At 41.6% G+C, this 22,733-nt stretch overlaps 1 protein-coding gene across 3 annotated transcripts in view; it reads left to right on the forward strand.

Moving 5' to 3' along the window:
• The window catches only part of Sobp (sine oculis binding protein homolog), a 161,061-nt gene that overhangs the window by 9,445 nt on the left and 128,883 nt on the right, over positions 1-22,733 (forward strand). For all 3 annotated transcript variants that reach the window (XR_008721129.1, XR_008721128.1, XM_055615921.1), the window contains exons 2-3: positions 4,033-4,171; positions 6,840-7,025. Coding sequence is in view for 1 of the 3 variants with exons in the window: in XM_055615921.1 (XP_055471896.1) it covers positions 4,033-4,171; positions 6,840-7,025 (325 nt within the window). In the remaining 2 variants the exon portion in view is untranslated. The remainder of the gene's footprint in view (positions 1-4,032; positions 4,172-6,839; positions 7,026-22,733) is intronic.

Genomic DNA, 22,733 nt, shown 5'->3' on the forward strand with positions numbered 1-22,733 from the left:
ATATATATATATATATATATATATATATATATATATATATATATACAGAAGAAAGAATTGGAAGACCTCTATTTGGTTTTGATGCTCCATGATCTGATTTTCTGTTGTCAAAGGAGGGTTTCACTTCGGTTCACCAGAAGTTTATTGTGGAAACTAAACACCCAGCACAGAGGGCTATCGAAAGAAAGGAGCACGAGATTTAAAGGATGTGGAAGCACTGCAAAGAGCTATGAGACTTAGAAATTATCATTATAATTTTAGTGACCCATTTTTCCAAACCCAAATTGGACCACATGGTATGAGAGAGGATTTTTGTGTCACTTCCAAAGGCAAGAAGCCGTCTGCAAAAATATAATTCAGATGCCAAAATATTGCAATTTTTTGGCATATTTTGATAGTTTGTGAGAGAAATGATAAGGCGTTTGAAATAAGGACTGCTCGGTGAAATTCATGCTGTGTGATCACCATCATTTTTGAGAGTTATTTGTGAAAGCTGTTTGTTTTTTTCCACGTAAGTGCAAGTACCTTTACTTCATATATTTCTAAAGCAAAGAGAAACTTCTAAGGACGTTTTATTTTTACGTGTGTGGGTGTTTTGCATACATGTCTGCGTGCCACGTGAATGCCTAGTGTACTTGGAGGCCGGAAGAGGGGTCTGATTCCCAGGGATTGGAGGCACAGATGGTTGCTGGTAGCTTTGTAGATGCTGGGATTTGAACTCGGGTTCTTTCAGAGAGCAGCCAGGGCTCTTAGCCGCAGAGACATTTCTCCAGCCCTAGGAGGGGCTTCTGAAGATTTTGCTTTGGTTTCCTGCCTTAGGTCTTCAGGAGATGAAGAGAAGCGGTAAGGGAAGTTTTGAGGGGAAGCAGGGTCACACACCCTTCGAACAGCAGCATCTGTCCCCCACTTAATACTGAGCATCAATTTGGAATTTTAACTCTCATCCTTTTTGACCATCTCCCCTTTTAAACAAACAAGAAACGACATAAAAAAGGACTAACTTTTAAATTGAAAACTGCTTTTTGAGAGGCAATAATGTATGAATGTTGGAGCATGAAGCCAGGTGCGCCCTTAACCCCAGCACTCAGTGGCAGAGGCAGGCAGATCTCTGTGACTTTTGAGGTTATGAGCTTGGGCTACATAGTGAGGTCCAGGCTAGCCAGAGCAACCTGGTGAGATGCTGCTTTGTTTGTTTGTTTTAAAGCTGACACAATAATTACCTATAAGAAAGGCTTGAAAACATGTCTAGGCCATAAACAGATTACAGTTTACCTCACCTGGCCAAGTCTGCTTCATTTACTTTGGTTTAGCAACATAATGCTACCTAGCATATTAAACTCTATATAGAAACTTAGGCTACTAAGGGTTTACTTCTTGAGGATATTTGGCTTCTTAACAGTGGCAATGGCAGAGGTTGGAGTCTATCTCTTTTTGGTTTTAATTTTATTATTTATTTTTGTGTGTATGCATGTTTTGACTGCATGTATGTCTGGATCCCATATGTGTGCACTACCTATGGAGGCCAGAAGGGGCATCAGATTCCCATAGATCTGGAGTTACAGATGTTGTGAGCTGCCTTGTGGGTGCTGGGAGTTGAACCTGGGTCCTCTGGAAGAGCAGCCAGTGTTCTTAACTTCTGAGCCATCTCTCTAGCCCCTACAGTCTATTTCTTACCACTGACTATATGTATTCAATTTCTCTTTTTCACCGTGTTCTACCTTCCTCAAATGGTCTGAGACATATCACTTGATCTTCTATACACCAGTTGTTTCCCGCTCCTACGCTCATATATCAGAACAATGTGACATTTATTTTCACTTTCAGTGACAAGAAAAGGAACATTTTTAGAGTTATTTCCCTGACATTTTTATATTGACTGGAAAATCACAGAATAGATCAAATTCATATTGACTGTTCCATGATGCCTCTGAGTTTCCATCGGAAAACATGAACAAAACTGATTTTTTTTTTTTGTTAAAATGTCCAAATAATATGACCTTGGTGTTAATAACCCAGCTGAGGTTTCAGTTTTTATCTGATGTCTGAAACTTTTGCATCTATCCCTCAAATTGGTTCTGAAAGGCTGAACGGATTTGCAGCTGGACTAAAACAAACAAATTTATGTCCTCAGCTGGGAAGCTGATGCATGAATTATGAACCTGTGGCCTTTGTATGACTTCAGAGCTTAGACACACTGGTGGAAGTAGTGCCTATCAAGCAGGGTACCACAAGCTTTCTAGACTGGACTAGGAAAGAGTGCACAAAACCAGATGAGGTAGCCAGGAGTTACTATGCTGAAGATCATCTATCTTGTTGGCACAATTCTCCATGAGCTTTGGGCAAGCAGCAAATAGACCGATAGGATGGTCTGAGGTCCTTTTTTAATGCTGTTGGAGATTGATTTTGATGCAAAGCTAAAATCCTCCTTGGAGGGTTCTGTTGCCAGACCTCTGGTGGAGGACCTTGGTTTGTTTGCTGAAGACACTGTCACTGTGGGGTTAGTGAAGGAACTGGGTGTTACGGGAGAGTGACATGTCATTAAAGGAATCTCCTTTGATTAAATGCAACAGCATTCAGCCCGGTCCTCCTCCGTGGTATTCCTGAGGTCGTTTTACTTATTATTCATAGCGAGCATGTCATCTTCGTGCATTCATGGAAAGAATGTCTATTTAATGTGGACATGGGCAGCCATCAGAAAGAATAAATGCCTCACTAGAGTTTGATATGGCTGGCTCTTAGCCACGTGGATGGTGGCACTAAATCAATCTAGGTAATTTTTTAAAAATTACCAGTGCGCCAAACCATCACAGATTGACCCAGCTGGATCTTAGAACTTAAGTGGGCACTAAAGAAAAAAAAAAAAAAAAAAAAAAAAGAGTAGCATCCCGTGGGTGGCTTGAAATGCCAGGCTTATTTCTGTGGGATCAGTACTGTGACATCTTTTAAGGAACCCTTTTGAGACACTAAGTCACAGATTTTAAGAAAACAGGAACCACGTGTTGAGGGTCCTCACACTTAGGCTCAACCTGCGTGCTGCATTTAGGGACTTAAGGTACTCGCCACAGCGGGATTCAGAAAGGGTAGCTTCTAAGGCGGATGTAAGATTCTCTGAATTCGGAAGGCTTGTGGTACCCTGCTTGATGGTTGTTTAAAGTGTGAAAGTCAGTAGCACAGTGTAGGCTTACATTTTGTTTCTGGAGACACCTCATTTGCTAGACACAGTCCCTTGGCAAATGCATTTAATCTGTCCACCGTACCTACTATTTTTCAAACTTTTATATCTCCAATAGCAGCAACGACGCCTTACATTCATGAGTTAGCTTACGGTTCATAAAGTAGTCTTTTTCCAAAATCTAACTGACTAGTAACCGTCAAGTTTGTTGCAAGTTTTATGCCACTTATTAGAAGACCTTTGCTTTCATGGAGATTGAACCTGTCATTAGTAACATTTATAAAATAAATTAAGTTAGCAAATACCTTTGCGAAGGGGAAATTTGTCAAGAGGTGCCCTTGGAATCCGCTGAGTTCTTTTGTATTCTCCTGGTTGACAATTGGGAAATTATTATTTTTTTTAAGACTCTTATTTTATCTGCCGTAAGAAGTACTGTAAGCGACAACACCGAATCAAAAAGTAATTCTTATTTCAATTAATTAGGACTTCAAAAAGCTCATTTTTACTTTCAAAACCTTTTCTTCTTTTTGCATGCCTCCTTTCAATATGTTTGTATTGGTGCAGAATTTGAACCTGGTGGAAGACCATGCTAAAGCAGGACTTCCTGTTGGTAGACGGAACTGACAAGTGCTTCTTCATTGCCCTTAAACTGTGAATGTCTGAAGGCTTGTCATAATTGGATGGGGCAGACTGTGATTTAAAAGCATTACAACTCCTGAACATGCCTGAAAAGCAAACAGTCCCCTAGGGGAAGAGGGGCTGCCATGAAATAGGATACGGCTAACAGAATTCAACTTGTACGGTCTTTTCAAATAGTTATTGATTACAGCGCTAAGTGGCAGCTTCTGCTTCTCTTTCAGAACTTTGCAGAAAACACCATGAATGAACTCCTTGGCTGGTATGGCTATGACAAGGTTGAATTAAAAGACGGTGAAGATATTGAGTTCAGAAGCTACACCACTGATGGGGACAGCCGGCAGCACATTTCTGTTCTCAAAGGTAAAGGTGTCTGATGGCTCTTTCCTTGCTCATGCAAAGAGCAATGGACCATGTCCACCTGCCAGAGCTGGATTGCTGTGGGCCTCACTTGGTGGTTATGCGCACGACTGGTTTAAACCTCCTCACACTGTGGGTTGTGACCCCCATATGGGAATGAGCAGCTAACGTGGGAGTTGTGCAAACTTTGCCAACAGGAAAAGGTTTTGGAAGATCTAGTGGCGCCAAATTAATGCATCGGAGGTGTTTCTGGCAGTGCATGCAGGTGGTGCATCGTGCAACTTGGTTCTGAACATACAACACGAGCACTTTGCCCTGTGCCAGTTGTCATGCCAGCAAATGTTTCCTAAACACCTTAGCTTAGAGTCAAGAGTACCAGTACTGGAGATTGTGCGTAGCAGTTTTCTTGACTATACATACATAGTTCTCTGCTCTTATAGAAGTGAAATTGCTTAATTATGGAAGGCAAAGACTTGATATTTCTGAATGTCGTTCCTCAGCGTGTAAGTACCAAATTAGTACAAATTTTAGATTTATTGTCTTAGAATATCTGGCTTTTTGGAGATGTCATATGAGCAGCTTGACTTGAATTGTATTTTTTTTTTAACTCATTAAATGAAATTTTGAATTGGGTTTAGTACAGAATTTCCAATAATTTCTGAAATAAATGGCTCTGCCATTTTGTACTATGTGTTCTGCACGGTGGCATTCTCAGCCTTGAGCATAAAGCGAAATACAAATCAACAGCGAGAAATGTTGAAGATGTTCTGTATCGCACACCTCAGGTTTCCAGCTATGTAAAATTATACAAGCACATCCATCTCATCAATATACAAACGTGCCTTCATCTCTAATAAGTGGCAAAGTTCCATGTATAATTGTAAAAGGATTGTTTTAAGATAATTATTTATGATGTGTTTTCATCAAATGTCTAATTTGGACACGTATTTTATATCCCTGTATCCCTCGTGTTGTGTAGAAATTCCTTGTGTTAAACGATGCAAGGTTCCAGAAGAGGTGTTTTAAACGCATTCCCAGTTGTGCTTTCCTGTGAGCAGAGTTCCACAGAACTTCAGAGCTCAACAGAAAACAAAAATAGACACAGCTCTGTCTCCTCCCAGCAATGAGAAAGCAGGCCAGGACGGAGGACCTTAGCACCGCGGTCCTGCCTCAAGTTCAGGGAACCGGTGTTTGCTGACTTTGAGCTCTTTGTCCCTTTGCTACTCACTTCATCAGGGTTGGGGACCGGGGCTTCCCGTGAGGCATGATGTTGAATTTATCTGTTCAGATAACAGGAGGGATTTGCTGTTGTCTTGTGAACCCTCCTTCCTTATGTGTGGATGGAAATTCTAAAAGGAAGCCTTGTTTTCATTTCGTGTGTTAGGTTTTTCCCTCTTTCTCTGCTCTACGCTCTTGAGTAGGGTAAGAAGAACAGTACAAGTTGTGTATGATTAGCTCCAGATTCCAGTGAGAAGCACGGAAATTATAGAGGAATGACTGGCGGAGCGGTGACACTGACTCCGAGCGGACAGCAGGCTGCGTCCCTAAGTGGGAAGCCTGTGTGCCTCCAGAATTAGTAAACCTAAATTTGGAATGAGAGTCTGTTTATAAGATAAAAGAGGACGAGCACGGGAAGGAATTTTAGTAAAATGTGGGCACAACTAACTGTTCATTATCAGCAGCTCTTGGCTTAGGGCTTGTGTTGTATCAAAATCTATCGGCATATAATACCTGCTCAAATATTTTATTGCCAGTCTTTAAGAAAGAGGTTTTTCTTCTTACACGCCAGGCAATGACATGTAAATGAGCCATCCTGCGGGCACGTGGGATTGAATGTACATGACACATTTTATGTTAAGCTTGCTATGAAATTGTACACATCACATTATGAAGATAGTATCATAAATTTCACTGTAAATGAAAAATGCAAGTCCTGAGCTTGTATTTTATAAATGAACAGCCATAGTAATACCTCACCTGGGTAATCATTTCTGCCTCTAGGAATGATGAAAAGAAAGAGTCCTATGCTTCTCTCATGGTTGAAATTGTGTGTGTGCGTGTGTGTGTGTGTGTGTGTGTGTGTGTGTGTGTGTATGATACAAGGATATAAAGTGCACTGTTATAAATTTATTTCCATTTTATTAATTTTAATAATGCTAATATTGTTATTAATAATATTAATATATAATGTTAATATTAATGGTACCAATACCCAGTGCAATAGTAGTTTTTTTTAAATCATTAGTTTATTTAATTATACCATGGCTTAGTTTTAGAACACAGTGGGACATAGTTACTGTTCTGGGGTGCATTTTGGGCTTTCCCCATAGCCAGAGAGTGATGCTTGCTATATATACCACTTTTTACATGGAAAAGGTTAATTGCCTCTCAATTTTCTATGGGATTTCAGAGTGTAAAATTCATCACCATGATTCAACTGGGATATTAGCTATCGTAGTGGAGCAAATGATAAAGAAAAGCCCATTGGAAATTGTTGGTAGCAAAATTATAAAGCATCTGAATGGACTGTGGAGTTCTGGGAAATGGCTGAAAGGTTTGAAGGAAAATTTTGTTCTGTTACATAACCAATGTACTTGAAGAAATAAGGGGAAATTTAAGTCTAATGAATTAGTTCTTGATTATAATGGATGCTTTTTTTTCTCTCTTACAGAAAATTCTTTGCCAAAACCAAAATTACCGGAGGACAGTGTTATTTCATCGTACAATATAAGCACAGGCTATTCAGGCCTTGCCACCGGGAACGGACTCAGTGACTCACCTGCAGGGTCAAAGGACCATGGCAATGTGCCTATTATTGTACCTTTAATTCCACCACCTTTCATAAAGCCTCCGGCAGGTAAGCACTATTGGGGTTCCCAACCATTGTGATTTGTACACAGTTGCTTTCACCGACTTAAGATAAATTATTAAAAACTCAACTGAAATAAGGATGGTTTGAGGAATGTTATAGAAGAGTGTTAGTGTAATACTGCTTAAAGTATTATTTGAAAAATTCCCTTACCTAACCCTCCCTGAGCTGAAGCATTCTCCTGACTCCAAATCTTTTCTACCACCAGACTCAGAAAGAGATATTTTTCTTTTCTGAAGTCAGCTACTTTGTTTTTGTTTTGTAATAATAATAATAATAATAATAATAATAATAATGACTGGTTAACAAAAAATTAGCACAGATGTTTGGGCAGGGTGGTACATTAGGAGGGCCAGGTCTTTTGGGGTTTTCTGAGGAGAGGGCTAATTTTGTAAGAAGACATATGGCAGACATGTTTTTGAACATGCCTTCCTCTAAATCCATTCAAGAAACAAGCTATATTATGCATCGTCTCCACAGAATTCTTTCTCATTCCTGGAAAGCCATCTCCGAGCACTTAAGGGGATGGAAATCTGAGTTTCACTTGCATGAAAATGTAATCGGTTGTTTTATATTTCCAGAAAATTAGATGGCCGCGCGTTAGATCTGGGTGGCAGAGATCTGAGCATGCCTGCTGGTTGTTCGTTGTAGCTTACAGATGCAGTTCATGCGAAGAGAGGACTTCAATAATACTCTGGCCGGCTTGCTGGGGAATGTGGGGATCATGCTGGAATACGTTGTTTTCATGACTAGTTATTTGTGTGTGTGGAGCGGAGCATGGACGCACACTGAGTTATAATAGCAGTATTTAGCATAACATGCTAACTAACACTCAAGCTTGCGTGTGCGCTTGAGAGGCCAGGCGTTTGGTTATGTTTCCACAGTGAGGGCATTTTCAGGTCCAAGTTCCTCCATTTGTGTTACACGTGCATTTATACATTGTCCTAGGCTTTCCTTCATGGTTTTGGCCACATTCTCTTTTTGGCCTACTGTAGTTTAACAAATGAAACTGACCGACCATTCAGAGGTCGTTAGATATGGTGTTATTAAAACCCATTTGTCGTTAAAATCGTTGCTAGTGCTAGTTACTAACAGAATTGGTCTATCATACAATATTTCCCTTATTAGTGATCCTATTTTCCTCCGGCTGATTGTATGCTGGAACAGAGGGACTGGCGTTTATCTCCCAAGGACCAAAGATTTATTTTGCATAAGCCAGTCGGTGGAAAAAAAAAAAAGGGTAGGTAATTTTGTAAGTGTCGTGTTTGTAGCTGAATGCGTACCCTGAGGCTTAGCTGAGGGCTGCTGCTCAGGGTATTAATGAGTGTGTTTGGGTAAGTAGCAGGAGCACACAAGCTTCAGCCCGAGAAAGCCCAGGTTCAACTCGAGCCTTTGCCACTCGCCAGCTCTGTGAAAAGGGGCAAGTTCTGGCAGCTCTGCCTCTCTCAGTTTCCTCATCTACAGAATGGGCTCACAGTCCTACCTCGGGGTCGTTGCAGAGACAGTAATGAACAGTAAGCACCTGGCGTGACAGCTACCACAGGAAAGTTAGGTGCTGAACACCGTACCTCTCCCCCGGCCCTCCCCTGATTTTCTATTTTTTTAAGCCCTAATTCTGCCCTAGAGTCTTTGTATACATAATTTGTACATGGAAAGGTGGGCATCCGGACGCAGCATTCATCAGTAAGATTTCTTCGAGCAGGGAAATCGGCTTGAGAAATTAGCATAGCTGAGACCAGCAGGAGTGAGGCCAAAGAACCTGCCCCGGAGTTTCCGGTGGAGCCAGCCACGTGGAATCCAAGCACACAGCTTCTATTTAACTCTAATTCCACACCAGATCAGGAAATAAATATGCGAAAGGATAGAGGCCAAAAATGGAACCTTGGAAGTCTTAGCTGGAGGAACTCTGAGGAATTAGAAGCCAGAGTAACCAAACACCAGTGGTTTTATGCTGTCTGCTGTGGAGCTCCAAGGCACTCATCTGTGGAAAACAAAGTATAGGGAAGACATCTTTACTTTTTTGTATCTGCTCTGGCCCTTGGCCTGTCTGCCTCAAGGCTCCATATGGCGGGATTCCGGAATATTCTCTGCCTTCCAGGTCTTACCAAGCAGAGAGTCAACAGAGAGCTGACCTTGATTGCGTAAACTAGGGCCGGGGTAAACAGATCTTTCCTGTGAAGAGCTGACATACTGTAGACTTGGTGGGCCATGCTGTCTCTCATGGCTACCCAGGGTGTCACTGCTGGGGCAGGAGCACATCCTTAGATGATGCCTGTATCAGTGACTGTGGCTTTGTTCTGATAAAACCCCACTTACCAAAAAAATGAAAATTAAAATATAGGCGGCAGGGAGGGCTTTGTCCAGGAACCACAGTTTGCTGAAACTCGTGCTAGGTGGGATAAGATTCATCAGTTCGGATGACAGCAGCCTGGTGAGCAGGGCTTTGGAGTCAGGCTGTGGATGTGCCTGGAGGCCTGTGCAATATTGGAAGCAGTGACAGGGGCAGGGAAGCAATGGTTTTCCTGTGCTTACAAAGTGATCTACTTTAGCATTGGTTGAATGGAATTAAAAAAAAATTGGTGTGACTGTATATGTGTGTGCATGCATGTATGTGTGTGTATGTGTGTTCTTGTCTGCGTGTGTATATGTGTGTGTATGCATGTGTGTGCAATCCTTTGAGTCTGTGCATGTGTGTGCTTGTATGTGTGTGTGTGTGTGTGTGTGTGTGTGTATTCATGGGTTCCTGTGTGTATGTGTGTGTGTGTGTGTGTACCTGTACGAGTGAAGGTGAAGGCCAGAGGTTTCTGCTGGTGTCTTCTTCAATTGCTCTACATCGTTTTTGTTTTTTTGAGACAGCATTTCTTTGTGTAGCCCTGGCTGTCCTGGACTCACTTTGGAGACCAGGCTGGAACTCGCAGAGATCCGCCTGCCTCTGCCTCCCTGAGTACTGGGATTACAGGCATGCACATCCCCCCCCCTTTTTTTGGACAGTGGTCTCTCACTGAGCCTAGTGCTCACTGATTGGGTAGATTGGCTGGCCAGCAAACTCTGGGGATTCACTCATCTTCTCTCCACTTCCCCACACCCCAGCTCTGCGGTTATAGGTACATGCCGACATGCCTAGCTTCCGTGTGAGTGCTGAGACCCACTCAGGCCCTCGTCCTTCTTCACCAGGCACCTGAGCCATTGATGTCCTCAGTGCTTCCTCTAAGATGAGAATTTTAACTTTTTAGTTTTTAATTATGTGTGTGCCTGTTTATAGGAAGCTATGTGCAGCCAAGAGTCCAGAAGAGGGTGTTAGGTCTCTGCAGCTAGAGTTGCCACAGGCTGTTCTTATCCCCTAGGGTGGTGCTGAGAACTGAACCAGGTCTCCTGTACGAGCTGCAAGTGCTCTTAATTCTAGCCACATCTCTAGTCCCATAAAAGCTGGTTTTGTTTAGTTTTCTTTTCTTTTCTCTTCTCTTCTTTTCCCTTCTTTCCTTTTTTCCTTTTGAGATAGGTTCTTAATTGTAGCCCTAGACAGCCTGGATATCACTACATAGACTATAGGCCTGACCGGGCTCAGGTTCATAGAGCTCTGTCTGCCTCCTGAGTGCTGAGATGAAAGATGTGTGCTACCATGCTTGGGTAAAATTTTATTTAATGTGCACTTAAAAATTTTAATGTGTGTTCTTAAGAGGAGCTAATGAAAGGCACAATGGCCAGAGACTAACAGCCCCTCCTAATCAGCCTTGGATAATTTAGAGTTGACTGTATTATGCAGGTGTTTACCTCTTAGAATAAAGATGCCAAGAATTACCTGTACACCTTGGATTAACTATGTTTGCTAGCATTCAAATTCCTGCTTATTGTAAGCTGCCTATGTGAAAATGCTAATAATGCCTTGTGTCTACATTGAATCCTTTTTACTTTGTCAGCCTCATTTACATTCTTTTCTTTAAAAACTACCTATTGCTGTTATTGTGGTTTTGTTTTGTTATGAGACAGGGTCTTACTCTGTAGCTCTGGCTGGCATCAGGCTAACCTGGAACTCACAGAGATCCACCTGCCTCTGCTTACCAGTGCTGAGATTAAAGGGGTGCACCGCCGTGTCAGTCGTCGTCGTCGTCATCGTCATCATCATCATCATCATCATCATCATCATCATCGTTAGTGTGTGTGTGTGCACTCGTGGGGATGTGTGTGGGAGCGTGTGCAACGATAATGGATAAAAGGTCATCTTTGTGAAGCTGGTTACCTCCTTCCCCCTGTGTGGATTCTGGGGATCGACCTTAGGTCATTGTCCTTCCAAGGCAAACACTTCACTGCTGAGCCTATCTCACTGGTCCTTATTCACAGCCTTTTAATTCAGTTTTGATAGTAACTCTGAGAAAGAGCATGAAGTTCCAGCAGGTTAGGTAGCTAGCTTTCTTGGATCATGTGTCTTCTAAGTACTTAGGGTCTTCTGACTCCTAATCCAGCATTTTTTCTCATATAAAGTAGCCATTTCATTCCAAACTGTATCAGAATAGTAACACTTATTAACATTCCATTACTTCCAGATTCCCCAATTGGCAGGAGATACAGCTTTTTCCTGCAAGTTCATTCTAAAAGTCCTGCCTGTGGGGGAGACTTGATTCCTCCACTCTCCCTGAGAATCTGTGGGTCTCTGAGTCTGATGGTCTTTTAGGGGTACTGTCCCAGCTAGGCCCCCCCCGGGCTGCATCTCTTCCGGGTGGTAGAGGCTCTGTCTGGGCAGGCACTGGTTCCCGACAGTTTCCCGAGCTAGGGCAGACTCGCCATTCATGTCTTGGCAGCCAGAAAGCCCAGTGGAATGCTCGTGAATGAGAACACAGAGGTACCACATTCGCTTAGATTTCCACTCCCTTTGCACAGCTGCGAACAAGAAGTGTGGGTTAGCTCATTCTGGGCCCCAGGAACCGCTTCTCTGGTTCTGCCCCTCCCCCCTGCTTTTCTTTGGAGAAAGGAGCTCTCTGTGTTTCCATCATCACCTCGGCATTGACCCTGCTTTGGCCTCACATGCTTGTGTCCATTTTCCACAGCTAAGCTGCCCTTCCCCCTCCGAGACAGCTTCTGGCCCTGGGTGTAGCATTGGTGACATCACAGGCGTTACTATGGTAATAGACTTGTTATAAACACAGGATAATAGCCCTGCTTTTGCTTTTCTTTATTCCCCCATGCAGTGAAGGGAACCACCGTGATCCTTAAATAATAATCACGGACTTCTGCTGCAGAGTCTAGGAGTGAACAGAGAAAGGCTATGGTACAGCCGTTTGGAAAGCTGTTATAACAATGTTAGAAAATATTAAAAAGTGCCGGCCGATTCTCTTTATGCCGACGCATCCTTATCCTTTTAATTTGAATGATTCACAAACCTCCAAGGGTAATTTTTGAAACCACACCATGAACACAGTCTGAACTGGCAAGGAAAAAAAATGTATTAGCAAGACATTTGAAATATTACTCAGGTTAATTGCATTGTCACCTTGCTGCAGCCCGCATAGAAACTTAAGCACAGGCTCAAACCTTCAGGATTTCATTCCGAGAGAATTGTGCCCAAAAAAGACTCTAGCAACAAAGCAGGAACACTATACAGCAATCCCCTACTGTTCCCCACACCAGGTCTGAGAAGGGAAGCAAGGCATTCAGGATGGATATTTGAATAAAAAACTGTTTGCTGTTACCTTATTATGAGCTCTATTGCTTTTCTAGTGTAACTATCACATTTAGCCACTGGCCAGGCATTAATCTTCTGCTGTTGGCCTTGCAAACCTCTGTTCAAAGGTGTGTGTTACAGCTGGGACCATAGCTAAGGGCCTTTTTGACTGGGGCTTGCTTCATAATAATATTTTACTCACAAGAATTAAAAAGAAAAAATCAATGCAACCAGTGGTGCAATCACTTTGTTCAAAAAGGAAAGATGAAATGAAGCCTTTTTTTTTTTTTTTTTTGGTAGCGAAAGCCTCACTGCTGTTGGAAGCTTCATGTGTGAGGAAGGCACAGTGTGGAAGGCAGTCTTGACAGCTCTCCCCAGAGGCTCACAACTTGCCTGTTCCGAACCTAGAATCCCTGTAAATCCTTGAATACTTTAAAATGAAATGAAATGTGAAAAAAGAAAGAGATCTGTTTCTCTGCTGCATTTATGTGGCCCTTTTGAACAGAATGCCTTTTACCTCAGATGACAAGTACCCTTATTTTTATTCCCTGCCATGCTCCCCAAGGGGGAGGTAACATGGGGAGCCATCTACACAGCACACACACATACAACCTTGTGTGGAGGAAGTTGGGATCAATCTCCTAAAACCAGCTTGATTTCCTGAACACAGACACATCTTGCCTTTCTTTGAAAACAATGACCATTTCCTGTCCCCCAGGATAGTTTGCATTCAGTGAGCTTTCTCAATTTGTGTTCAGGCAAAGTCATCGAAATACGATATATATATTTTTTTCTTTCCAGGAAAATCTTGAAATTCCTGAGCGGTTTTAAGAACTGGGCCCCAAGGAACTGTTAGCTTAACAGAGACTATAGAAACCCCGTGTGATCTCAGCTCTATGTATATAGCTAAGTAACCCACAGTTAATAAGCATGTTACTTTTTGGCTCTTGCGATTCTTACATGGACTTGTTATAGCCACGAAAGTGGGAATCAGAATGTGGTTTGCATTATGGTCATTATTTATTTTATCTGTTATTCAATAGTCTTGGGGCTTGCATGTGAGTGATGTATTCCAAATAACCATTGAGAAAACAGGATTTAATAAAAATTGCTTTGGCATTTATTTATTTGTCCAACTTGAAATATGATTATTAAATAAAATTACCTAGACTTAATGGGATTTGGATGACTTACTATTTATGTACTAGATATACTTATCGAGAGAGGGGAGGGCATAGGGAGAAAGAGAGAGAGGAAAAAGGGAGGGAGGGAGAGAGAGAGAAGGTTCACCGAAATCTTGGATTTTCAAGTAACTCAGGATGGGGCAGAAGGAATTCCAGTGAGTGGAAGGACTAGAATAGGAACCATTAATAACACATCATCTTGTCACCATTAATACTCTCGAACGGCTATCATGAGCCAAGATAATAGATGACATCACTTAATCCCCTCCCCCCACCCAGTAATTATGAGGGTGCTGCTGTTAGAATTGTTTTACCAACACGAAAACTGAGACACAGCAGCTTGGTTGAGGTCACGTAGGTAAGAATTGGTAGAGTTGATATTTGAGCTCGCATATTCTGTTTCTTGTATTCACAGCCACGGACTTGTCCAAAATGCTATGTCAATCTTCCAGTTGGTGTTAGTTACTTAGCTTGTTTCTGTGACAAAATCTCAGACAAGGAGTAAGCTTTAGAAGGTTGTTTTAGCCCATAGTACAGTCCAGCAAGGTAGGGACCTCATGGCAGTAGAAACGGGAGGCAGCTGGTTACATTGTGGCCACAGAAAAGAGACAGAGAAGGGTGAACGCTTTTGCTGGGCTTTCTTGTGCAATCCAGGGCCTCAGCCCATGGAATGCTGCTGCTCACCTTGTACTTCAGTTGACCTCATCTAAGAACTCCTCATAGGCAGGACCAAACTTATCTCCTAGGAGATTTTAGACTGTCAATTTGGCAGTCAGTATCCATCACTGTTTCCAGAGTGCTACTTATATTGTAGCAGACAGTATGGATATACTTTACAATCCCTGGTTACCAGGAACTTAGAGTGTCCTTGGCACATAATGAAACCACCCCCAGCAAAGCTAGGTGTTGTAGTGCATGCCTGTAATCCCAGCACCTGGGAGGGAGAGGTAAGAAGATCAGGAGTTCAAGTCCAGCCTCAGCTACACGGTGAGTTCAAGGCTAGCCTAGACTACACAAGCTCCTGTCTTAAAAATCTAGAAACCAAGCCAGACAAGCTGAAAAACAAAACAAAGCAAAACAAAACAAACCCCAATATCATTCCATGTTGACTTTGAATGTATGGCATCATTTTACCTGGAGTTTTAGTGTGTGTGTGTGTGGGGGGGGGAGTAAAAATACTGTGAAAGTCCTTAGTGAGAAGGAGCAGGAAGTCTCCCGGCAGGTAGACAGGACCAGTACCTTTGTACATTGGAACTGAAATGATGCTGAGGCGCAGTCATTTGAAATTCAACACGACTGGAAAACAACAACAGCAGCAACATGAAGCCTAAAACTCTTAGCTGCTATGGTATAGGTCCTGATTTATCTTCATTTTTCCAGTTTTTGTTTTGAGACAGGGTCTCACTTTGTAGCTCAGCCTGGCCTGAAGCTCACTCTGCAGCTCTAGCTGAGCTGCACTCAGAATAATTCTCCTGCTCCTGTCTCACAGTCCTGGGGTTACAGTGTGAGCTGATCAGCCCAGCTTTTTATACCATCCCGAGTTCCTGAAAATAGGTGCAGGGCAGGTTTTGGAGTAATCATCCTTAATTCCAGAAGGAATGGAGAATCTGAAGGGTGACGTGGTGGCACAGAGCAACTGCCAGGGAAGTAACCAGGGAAGCTGAGCTGTCGTTGCCAGCTTTGCCTGGCATTTATTGCCTATAGAATATTAGACAGGTCACTGAGTCTCCCTGATCACATCCTGTTCTCTACAACTTTAGTCACCCAGTGACCTGAAATTCCCTATACTCGTAAAATCCTACCACCTCAGTCAGATTCCCAGAACCACCTAAGACTATCTTTACAAAGGTGTCCTGCGAGCTCTCCGTTCTCAATGTGGAAACCACACTCATGCGCACACGTGTGCACTCACACTCACACACCCACGAGCAAATTAAAACGACTGTAAAAACCTCAGTTTTGTGGCTTATACAGCTCCTTAACTGGTCATCTTCTTGGAGGGAGAATATTTAAACATGCTATCATGTATACCCCGTTAATGGACTGAGCAAAATTAAAGTAAACTTGCCCATGTATGGAGTTACGGCGGCCAAATGTCTGTGGGATATTTGCACTGCTTGAAACAACGTGTGTGTGTGTGTGTTTAAATGCATTTTGTGTGTTTGTGTGTCTGTGTGTCACAGCCATGCCTACCACAGTGAGAATGTAGTGACTGGTTTTCTTCTTCCATCATGTCATGTGGGTGCTGGGAATTTAACTCAGCTTATCTGGTTTGGTGACAAGTGTCTTTACCCTCTGAGCCATTTTACTCCCCCTCCAGTTTAAATATCTTTTATTGTTTATTCATTGTGTGTGGGACTATTACATAAGGACATATTCCTCCTTTATCCCTCTACCCTCCTCTTTCTCTCCTCCTTTGTTCCTTAGTTTCATTCTATTTTCATGTCGCATATATGTATCAGTGTAAAATCTAGGAACCACAAATGAGAGAAATATAATCTACATGCCTTTTTGAGACTGGTTTAATCTGTATGATTGTCTTTAGTTGTATCCATTTCCTTGCAACAATATCTACATTTTTTGATGATTTTGTCTTAATTAAATTATTACATCATGTCTTCCCTTCCTCTCCTCCCTCCCATCCCTCCTATGTTCCCCTTGCCTCTCAAATTCACTGTTTTTTTCATTATTGTTGCATAAATAAACACACGCATACAATTAAATATATACAAACACAACCCGCAGAATTCATTATTGCTGGTGTGTAGATATTTCGAGAGCTGACCATTTATGTTGGTTAGTCAATTAGACAGCTCCCCTCTGGGGGAGACTAATTCTCCCTCTCTCAGCAGGTCTCAATTGTAGCTCTTCATCTAGGGGTGAGGCCCCAAGAGATTCCCTCCATCCATGTTGGGATGGCAACTGGTGTTGGATCTGAATGTTCAGGTCTTGTTTAGGCAGCCATGTTGTTGGGGTATTATAGATATCACTTCCTTGTCACATCTAGAAAACTCAGTTCGGCAGCAGACTTCCTGGGCCTCTGGCTCTTACGATCTTTCTGCCCCATCTTCTTCCGTGCTCCCTAAGCTTGTGCAGAGGTTGTATTGTAGGTGTGTCAGCGGTGGCTGGGGCACCCCACAGTCAGTTGTCCTCTGCAATTTGACCAGTTGTGGAGTTCTGCAATCATCTCCATCTGCTTCAGGATGAGGGCTGAGAGGTGCACTCTCCTGTGGGTAGGAGGATAAATATGGAGAATGCGTATGTATGTTAGGATCCATACTGCTTTAGGGAAGTGGCAATAGCAGCTTATCTTCCAAGGTCCACGACCCTGCTAGCCTTGTGTAGTTGTTTAGGTTTACAGTACTGGGCTCAATTTGCCTTCTGTTAAATGGGCCTTAAGTCCGACCAGACAGCTGTTAGCCACTGTCCAAAACGGAAGTGCTGTACCTTCAGGATGTCTAAATGTCATGCTGGCCATTGTTGTGGTTCACAGGCATCACGGCTGAGCAGGTCTACCGATTGCTTTCTCATTGTTTGGCAGCCTGCATAGTATTGAAGTACCATGAGAGCTAGTGCTCACAGAGGGGGCTTTGGGGAAATACAGCTTTACTGTCCGATGTCTGAAGTGCGTGGCGTCTTCAGCAATGTGGTCTTACCTTCAACATCTGGGAAACAACCAAAGACCGTGGCAATAGTCTATATTGTTTGGGGAGTCTCTTGGACTGTCTCAACCAACAGTTCAAAAGGAGGTTTCTCACGTCTGGTACTAGGGTTTTGGTTAGATAATTTATAGTTCTTGGTAGGAGTATTATTACTACAAGTAGTTAAAAACTCTCTCTGTATGGTGTATGTATATATGTATGTACATATACTCACATAAGCACACTGTGATTATATGTAAATATCAAATATTCTGAATGCCGTCTTTAGATAATCTTAATGTTACCTATCCCCATCCCTCCCTCTTCTTCTGTATTGTCCTCCCTCCTGACCTTCAAATAAAGTCCCTCCCATTTTTTTCATTTTCCCCTTCATATCACCTGTATCTTGCTGTTCGCCTCTTTTGAGTTGCTTTTTCCTCCCTTGTTTTCTACCCTCCCGGATTATGGTCCTTTTGGTTTTCTGGTTTCTGTGGTTACTCCGGGTTATATACTCACACCTGAAGAATTGGAGCTAGGAACTGAAGAGCAGAGAGAACATGCGACACTTGTCTTTCTGGGCCTTAGTTAACTCACTCAATACGATCTTACTTAGTTCTGCCTGCTCACCTTTGAATTTCATGACTTGATTTTTCTTTACAGAATTCCACAGTGTGCATGTGTCACATTTTCACCATCCATTCATTAGTTGAAGGACATTTAGGTTGATTCCATTTCCTGGCTATTGTGAGTAGAGCAGCAATGGACATGGCTGAGCAAGTGTCTGTGGAGTAGGATGGCAAGTTCCCTGGACACATGCCAAGAAGTGGTATAGCTGCATAATATGATAGATCTATTTTTATCTTTTTGAGACTTCTTCACACTGAGTTCCAGTGTGGTTGGACCAGTCTGCAATCTCACCAACAGTGGACAAATGTTTCCTTTCCCCCCATATCTTTGCCAACATTTGTTCTGTTAACAATTTTTTTCTTTAGGGCTCAACAAAATTTCTACTGTGTATATATGTCACAATTTCTTTATCCATTCCCCTGCTGTTGGAAGCCTAGGTTGGTTCCATAGCTTAGTGCTGGGATAAACATGGATGTGCTAGAATCTCTGTGATGTGTTGAATTGGAATCCATCGGGAAAGTACCCAGAATGTATCCATGTCTTACAGCAGATCTATTTTTAGTTTTTTGAAAATTACATATTAATTCTTACAGTGCCTGAACTAATTTTCATTCTAACAGCCATATATAAGGTTGCTGTCTGTCTACATCTTAGTCGACATTTGCCTGCTCACATGGGCCTCATGTATTTCAGGATGATCTGGAACTTGCTGAATAGTGGATGGTGATCTGAAACTTTGGCTACTCCTTGCCAACACCTCCTGAGTGCTGGGATTACAGGTGTGCGCCATCACACTTAGTTCTGTGCAGAATGAACTCAGGGCTTTGTTCATGCCCACTAGGTACTCTATCAACTACGCTGCAGGCCCAACCCCAAGTTATTTGTTTTCTGAGGGACTGCCAGTGTGCCTGAAGTGACAGAGAGGCTGGATGTAGTTTTGATTTGTATTTCTCTACTATTCGTGAGATAGATCATCTTTTCGTATGTTTATAGGCTATATTTGTTTCCTATTGTTTTAATTCATCTTTTGAGAATTGTCTGCTCATTTCATTGGCCTATTTATTGATTGGGTTGTTTGACTTCTTGCTTAGCTTGAGTTCTTTGTGTAGTCTAGATATTATTTCTCAGTCAGACATACAGCTAAGCAACCGTTTCCCCCCATTCTGTAGGCTGTCTCCTCATTCCATTAATTATATTTAGAACAACTTTTTTAAAATTAAAAAAAATGTTATTATTACAATTTATTCACTTTGTATCCCAGCTGTAGCTCCCTCCCGCATCCCCTTCTCATCCCACTCTTCCTCTTCTCATCCCATGTCCCTCCCCCGGACCACTGATATGGGAGGTCCCCCTCCCCTTCCATCTGACCCTAGTCTATCAGGTCTCATTAGGACTGGCTGCATTGTCTTCCTTTGTGGCCTGGGTATAGCTGCACTCCCCCCAGGGGGAGGTGATTGAAGAGCCAGCTACTGAGTTCATGTCAGAGACAGCCCCTGCTCCTCTTACTAGGGAACCCACTTGGAGGCTGAGCTGCCTTGGGCTACATCTGAGCAAGGGGTTGTAGGTTATCTCTATGCATGGTCCTTGTTTGGAATATTGGTCTTTTCAAAGACCCCTGGGCCCAGATTTTTTGGTTCTGTTGCTCTCCTTGTGGAGCTCCTGTCCCCTCCAAGTCTTTCTATCTCCCCCTTCTTTCATAAGATTCCCTGCACTCTGCCCAAAGTTTGGCTATGAGTCTCAGCATCTGCTTTGATACCCTGCTGGATAGAGTCTTTCAGAGGCCCTCTGTGGTAGGCTCCTGTCCTGTAGAACAACTTTATAAAATATTATATTAATTATATATGATAGTGAGTGTCATGACTTTTGTATGCATGTTCATGATATATTTCAATTGTATGAGAACAACTTTTTTTTTTCTTTTTTTTGTTTGGAACAGTTTTTAATGATTGTTAATTGTTACTCTGAACAACAGAGTAAATTGAAATAATAGATGTTTTTAAAAAGATGAAAAGTGTGGTAGATTAAAAGATTTCTATAGCCAGGTGCGGTGGTCCAAGTCTATAATCCCAGCACTCAGGGAGGCAGAGGCAGGTGGATCTCTATGAGTTTGAGGCCATTCTGGTCTACAAAGTGAGTCTAGGACAGCCAAAGTTACACAGAGAAACCCTGTCTAAAAAAAAAAAAAGTTTCCATTTCTGTTGTGAGATTTCATTGTTTTGATGTTACACTTGAATAGTGACCACTGCAAGTAATTCCTAGAATTTCTGCAGAAGAGAAGTTGTATTATAGTTAATTTAACTTAATAAACCATGCAGAAGAAGTAGAAAAACTAAATAGTCCTATATCTACTAAAAATCAATTAATTCCTTTCACCAAAGAATAGTATAGACACAGATGGCATCAGTGTTAAATTCAGTGAAATATTTAAGAGAGAGGAAAAAAAAAAAGACACTTCCCTCGAGAAGAGAAAAAGAAGACAACTGCCACTTACTTTGATACCTTAACGTGACTTTGATCACATTACCCCGCAAGGGTGTTAAAAGGAAGCAAAGGGTATTTTAAAGTAATTAGGTGACATGCAAATTGACAACCTCTGTTTTACAATGTAAAATACTAAACAAAATTACAGTAAACCAAAGCCAGGGCTATAAACAAAAGGATAATTAACTGTTGTTACTAATTTGGTTTTTCCCCCCTTGTAACACAAGGCTGATTAAAATTGATAGAATTTGTAAAACTTAGTCAAGATAGTTACATTAAGAGAATAATTCAAAACCTTATAAAATTAACAGATACAAAAGTAAGTAATATTAACACAATAAAAATCCATGGCAAAGAACAGAGTAGAGCTTCTTAAAATGATAAGAAGAATCCACAGAGTATCTGCAGCAACTATTCAGAAGGGATCCTGAAAGCTTTCCCCTAGAGACCAAGATGAAGCTGACCTTCGTAGGTGGCCACTACCATCATTTGTATTAAAATATACAAATATTAGAATTAACCCACAATTTTTGTAAAAAAAAATTAAAAGGATTTAAAAATGATATTTTGTATAGCCCCTCAACCTTAATCTATAGGTATTATAATTAGTGAGTAGCTTTATTGAGATATGAGTATTTTAATCACACTTTTATTTATTTTGACTTTTTGAGACAGGGTTTCTCTGTGTAGCCTTGACTGTCCTAGACTGGCTTTGTAGACCAGGCTGGCCTCAAACTCACAGAGATCCATCTGCCTCTGCCTCCCAGAATGTTGGGATTACCAGCATGCCCGGCTACAAAAGAATTTTTAAAACTTACATAAGTACTATATAATCCAGCATCAAATATTTATAGAAAAAAACTAGCAAAATGTATCTGTGATTGTTTCAAAGATTTTGTTGTTAAGAAAATTAAAGAAGAATAAGCAATTGAGAAATATGCTTTTTGATTAGAGGCTAATATTTTTTAAAAAGGTATGTTCTTCCTAAATTGATCAATAGGCTTAATTTAATTGTAATAAAAATCTCAGCATAAAATTTTGTGGAAATATGAGCACCACAGTAGTGTTTGAAGATGGGTCTTTAATGAGAGACTGGTGATGGTTGGATGAAGTCGTGGGGGTGAGCCTCTTGTCCCTCCCTGCATCAGAAAGTAAAAACTTTGTCCTATTCAAGATAATGCATGGTCTCAAGTAGACCAAAATTTCCCAAGTCATGCACTTAAATCACTTATTCTAAAGAAAGAGGTTGTTTTGATAGATGATTAAAATAGAATTCTCTGTTGATTAAAAGATGGCTCAACTGATAAAGGCTTTTGCTGCTAAGCTTGATGACCTGAGTTTAATGATGAGACCTCACAAGGTAGAAGAGAGAACTGAGTCAAGTTGTTCTCTGTCCTCCACATATAAGGCCTGGTACACACACACACACACACACACACACACACACACACACACACACACACAAAAGTAGACTCAATAATCCTTATAAGACTGGGCATGGTGGCATAGCTCTTTTATTCCAGCATTTGGGATGCTTAGAGAGTGGCTACGCCTGTAAGGCTAATATGGAGGCTGTAAGCAAGTTTCAGACTAGCCCAGGCTACATAGTAAGAGCTTAGGCTCTACATTTTTAAATATAAATATAAATATAAATATAAATATAAATATAAATATAAATGTGTGTATGTATGTTTTTTATTATATTTAAATGTATATTTTAAATATTAAATTTATTATACATTAAAATAAAATATAGAAAATATTTTTTTAAAAATTATTTTTTTATTCACTTTACATCCTGATTGCAGCCTCCCTTCCTCTCCTCTCCTTCTCCTTGGAGGAGGAGGTTCCTATGGGTACCGACCTGCCCTAGCACATTAAGTCATTGTAGGGCTGGGTGCATCCTCTCTCACTGAGGACAGACAAGGCAGCCCAGTTAGGGGGGCAGGGTACAGAGGGAGACATCAGAGTCAGAGACAGCCCCTGCTCCAGTTGTCGGGGATCCACATGAAGAGCAAACTGCACATCTGCTATATATGTGCAGGGGGCCCTAGGTCCAGCCCATGCATGCTCTTTGGTTGGTGCTTCAGTCTCTGTGAGCCATCAA

This window comes from Psammomys obesus, unplaced genomic scaffold (assembly GCF_907164565.1).
Source record: "Psammomys obesus unplaced genomic scaffold, mPsaObe1.curated_primary_1811, whole genome shotgun sequence".
In the NCBI taxonomy this organism is placed as follows: domain Eukaryota; kingdom Metazoa; phylum Chordata; class Mammalia; order Rodentia; family Muridae; genus Psammomys; species Psammomys obesus.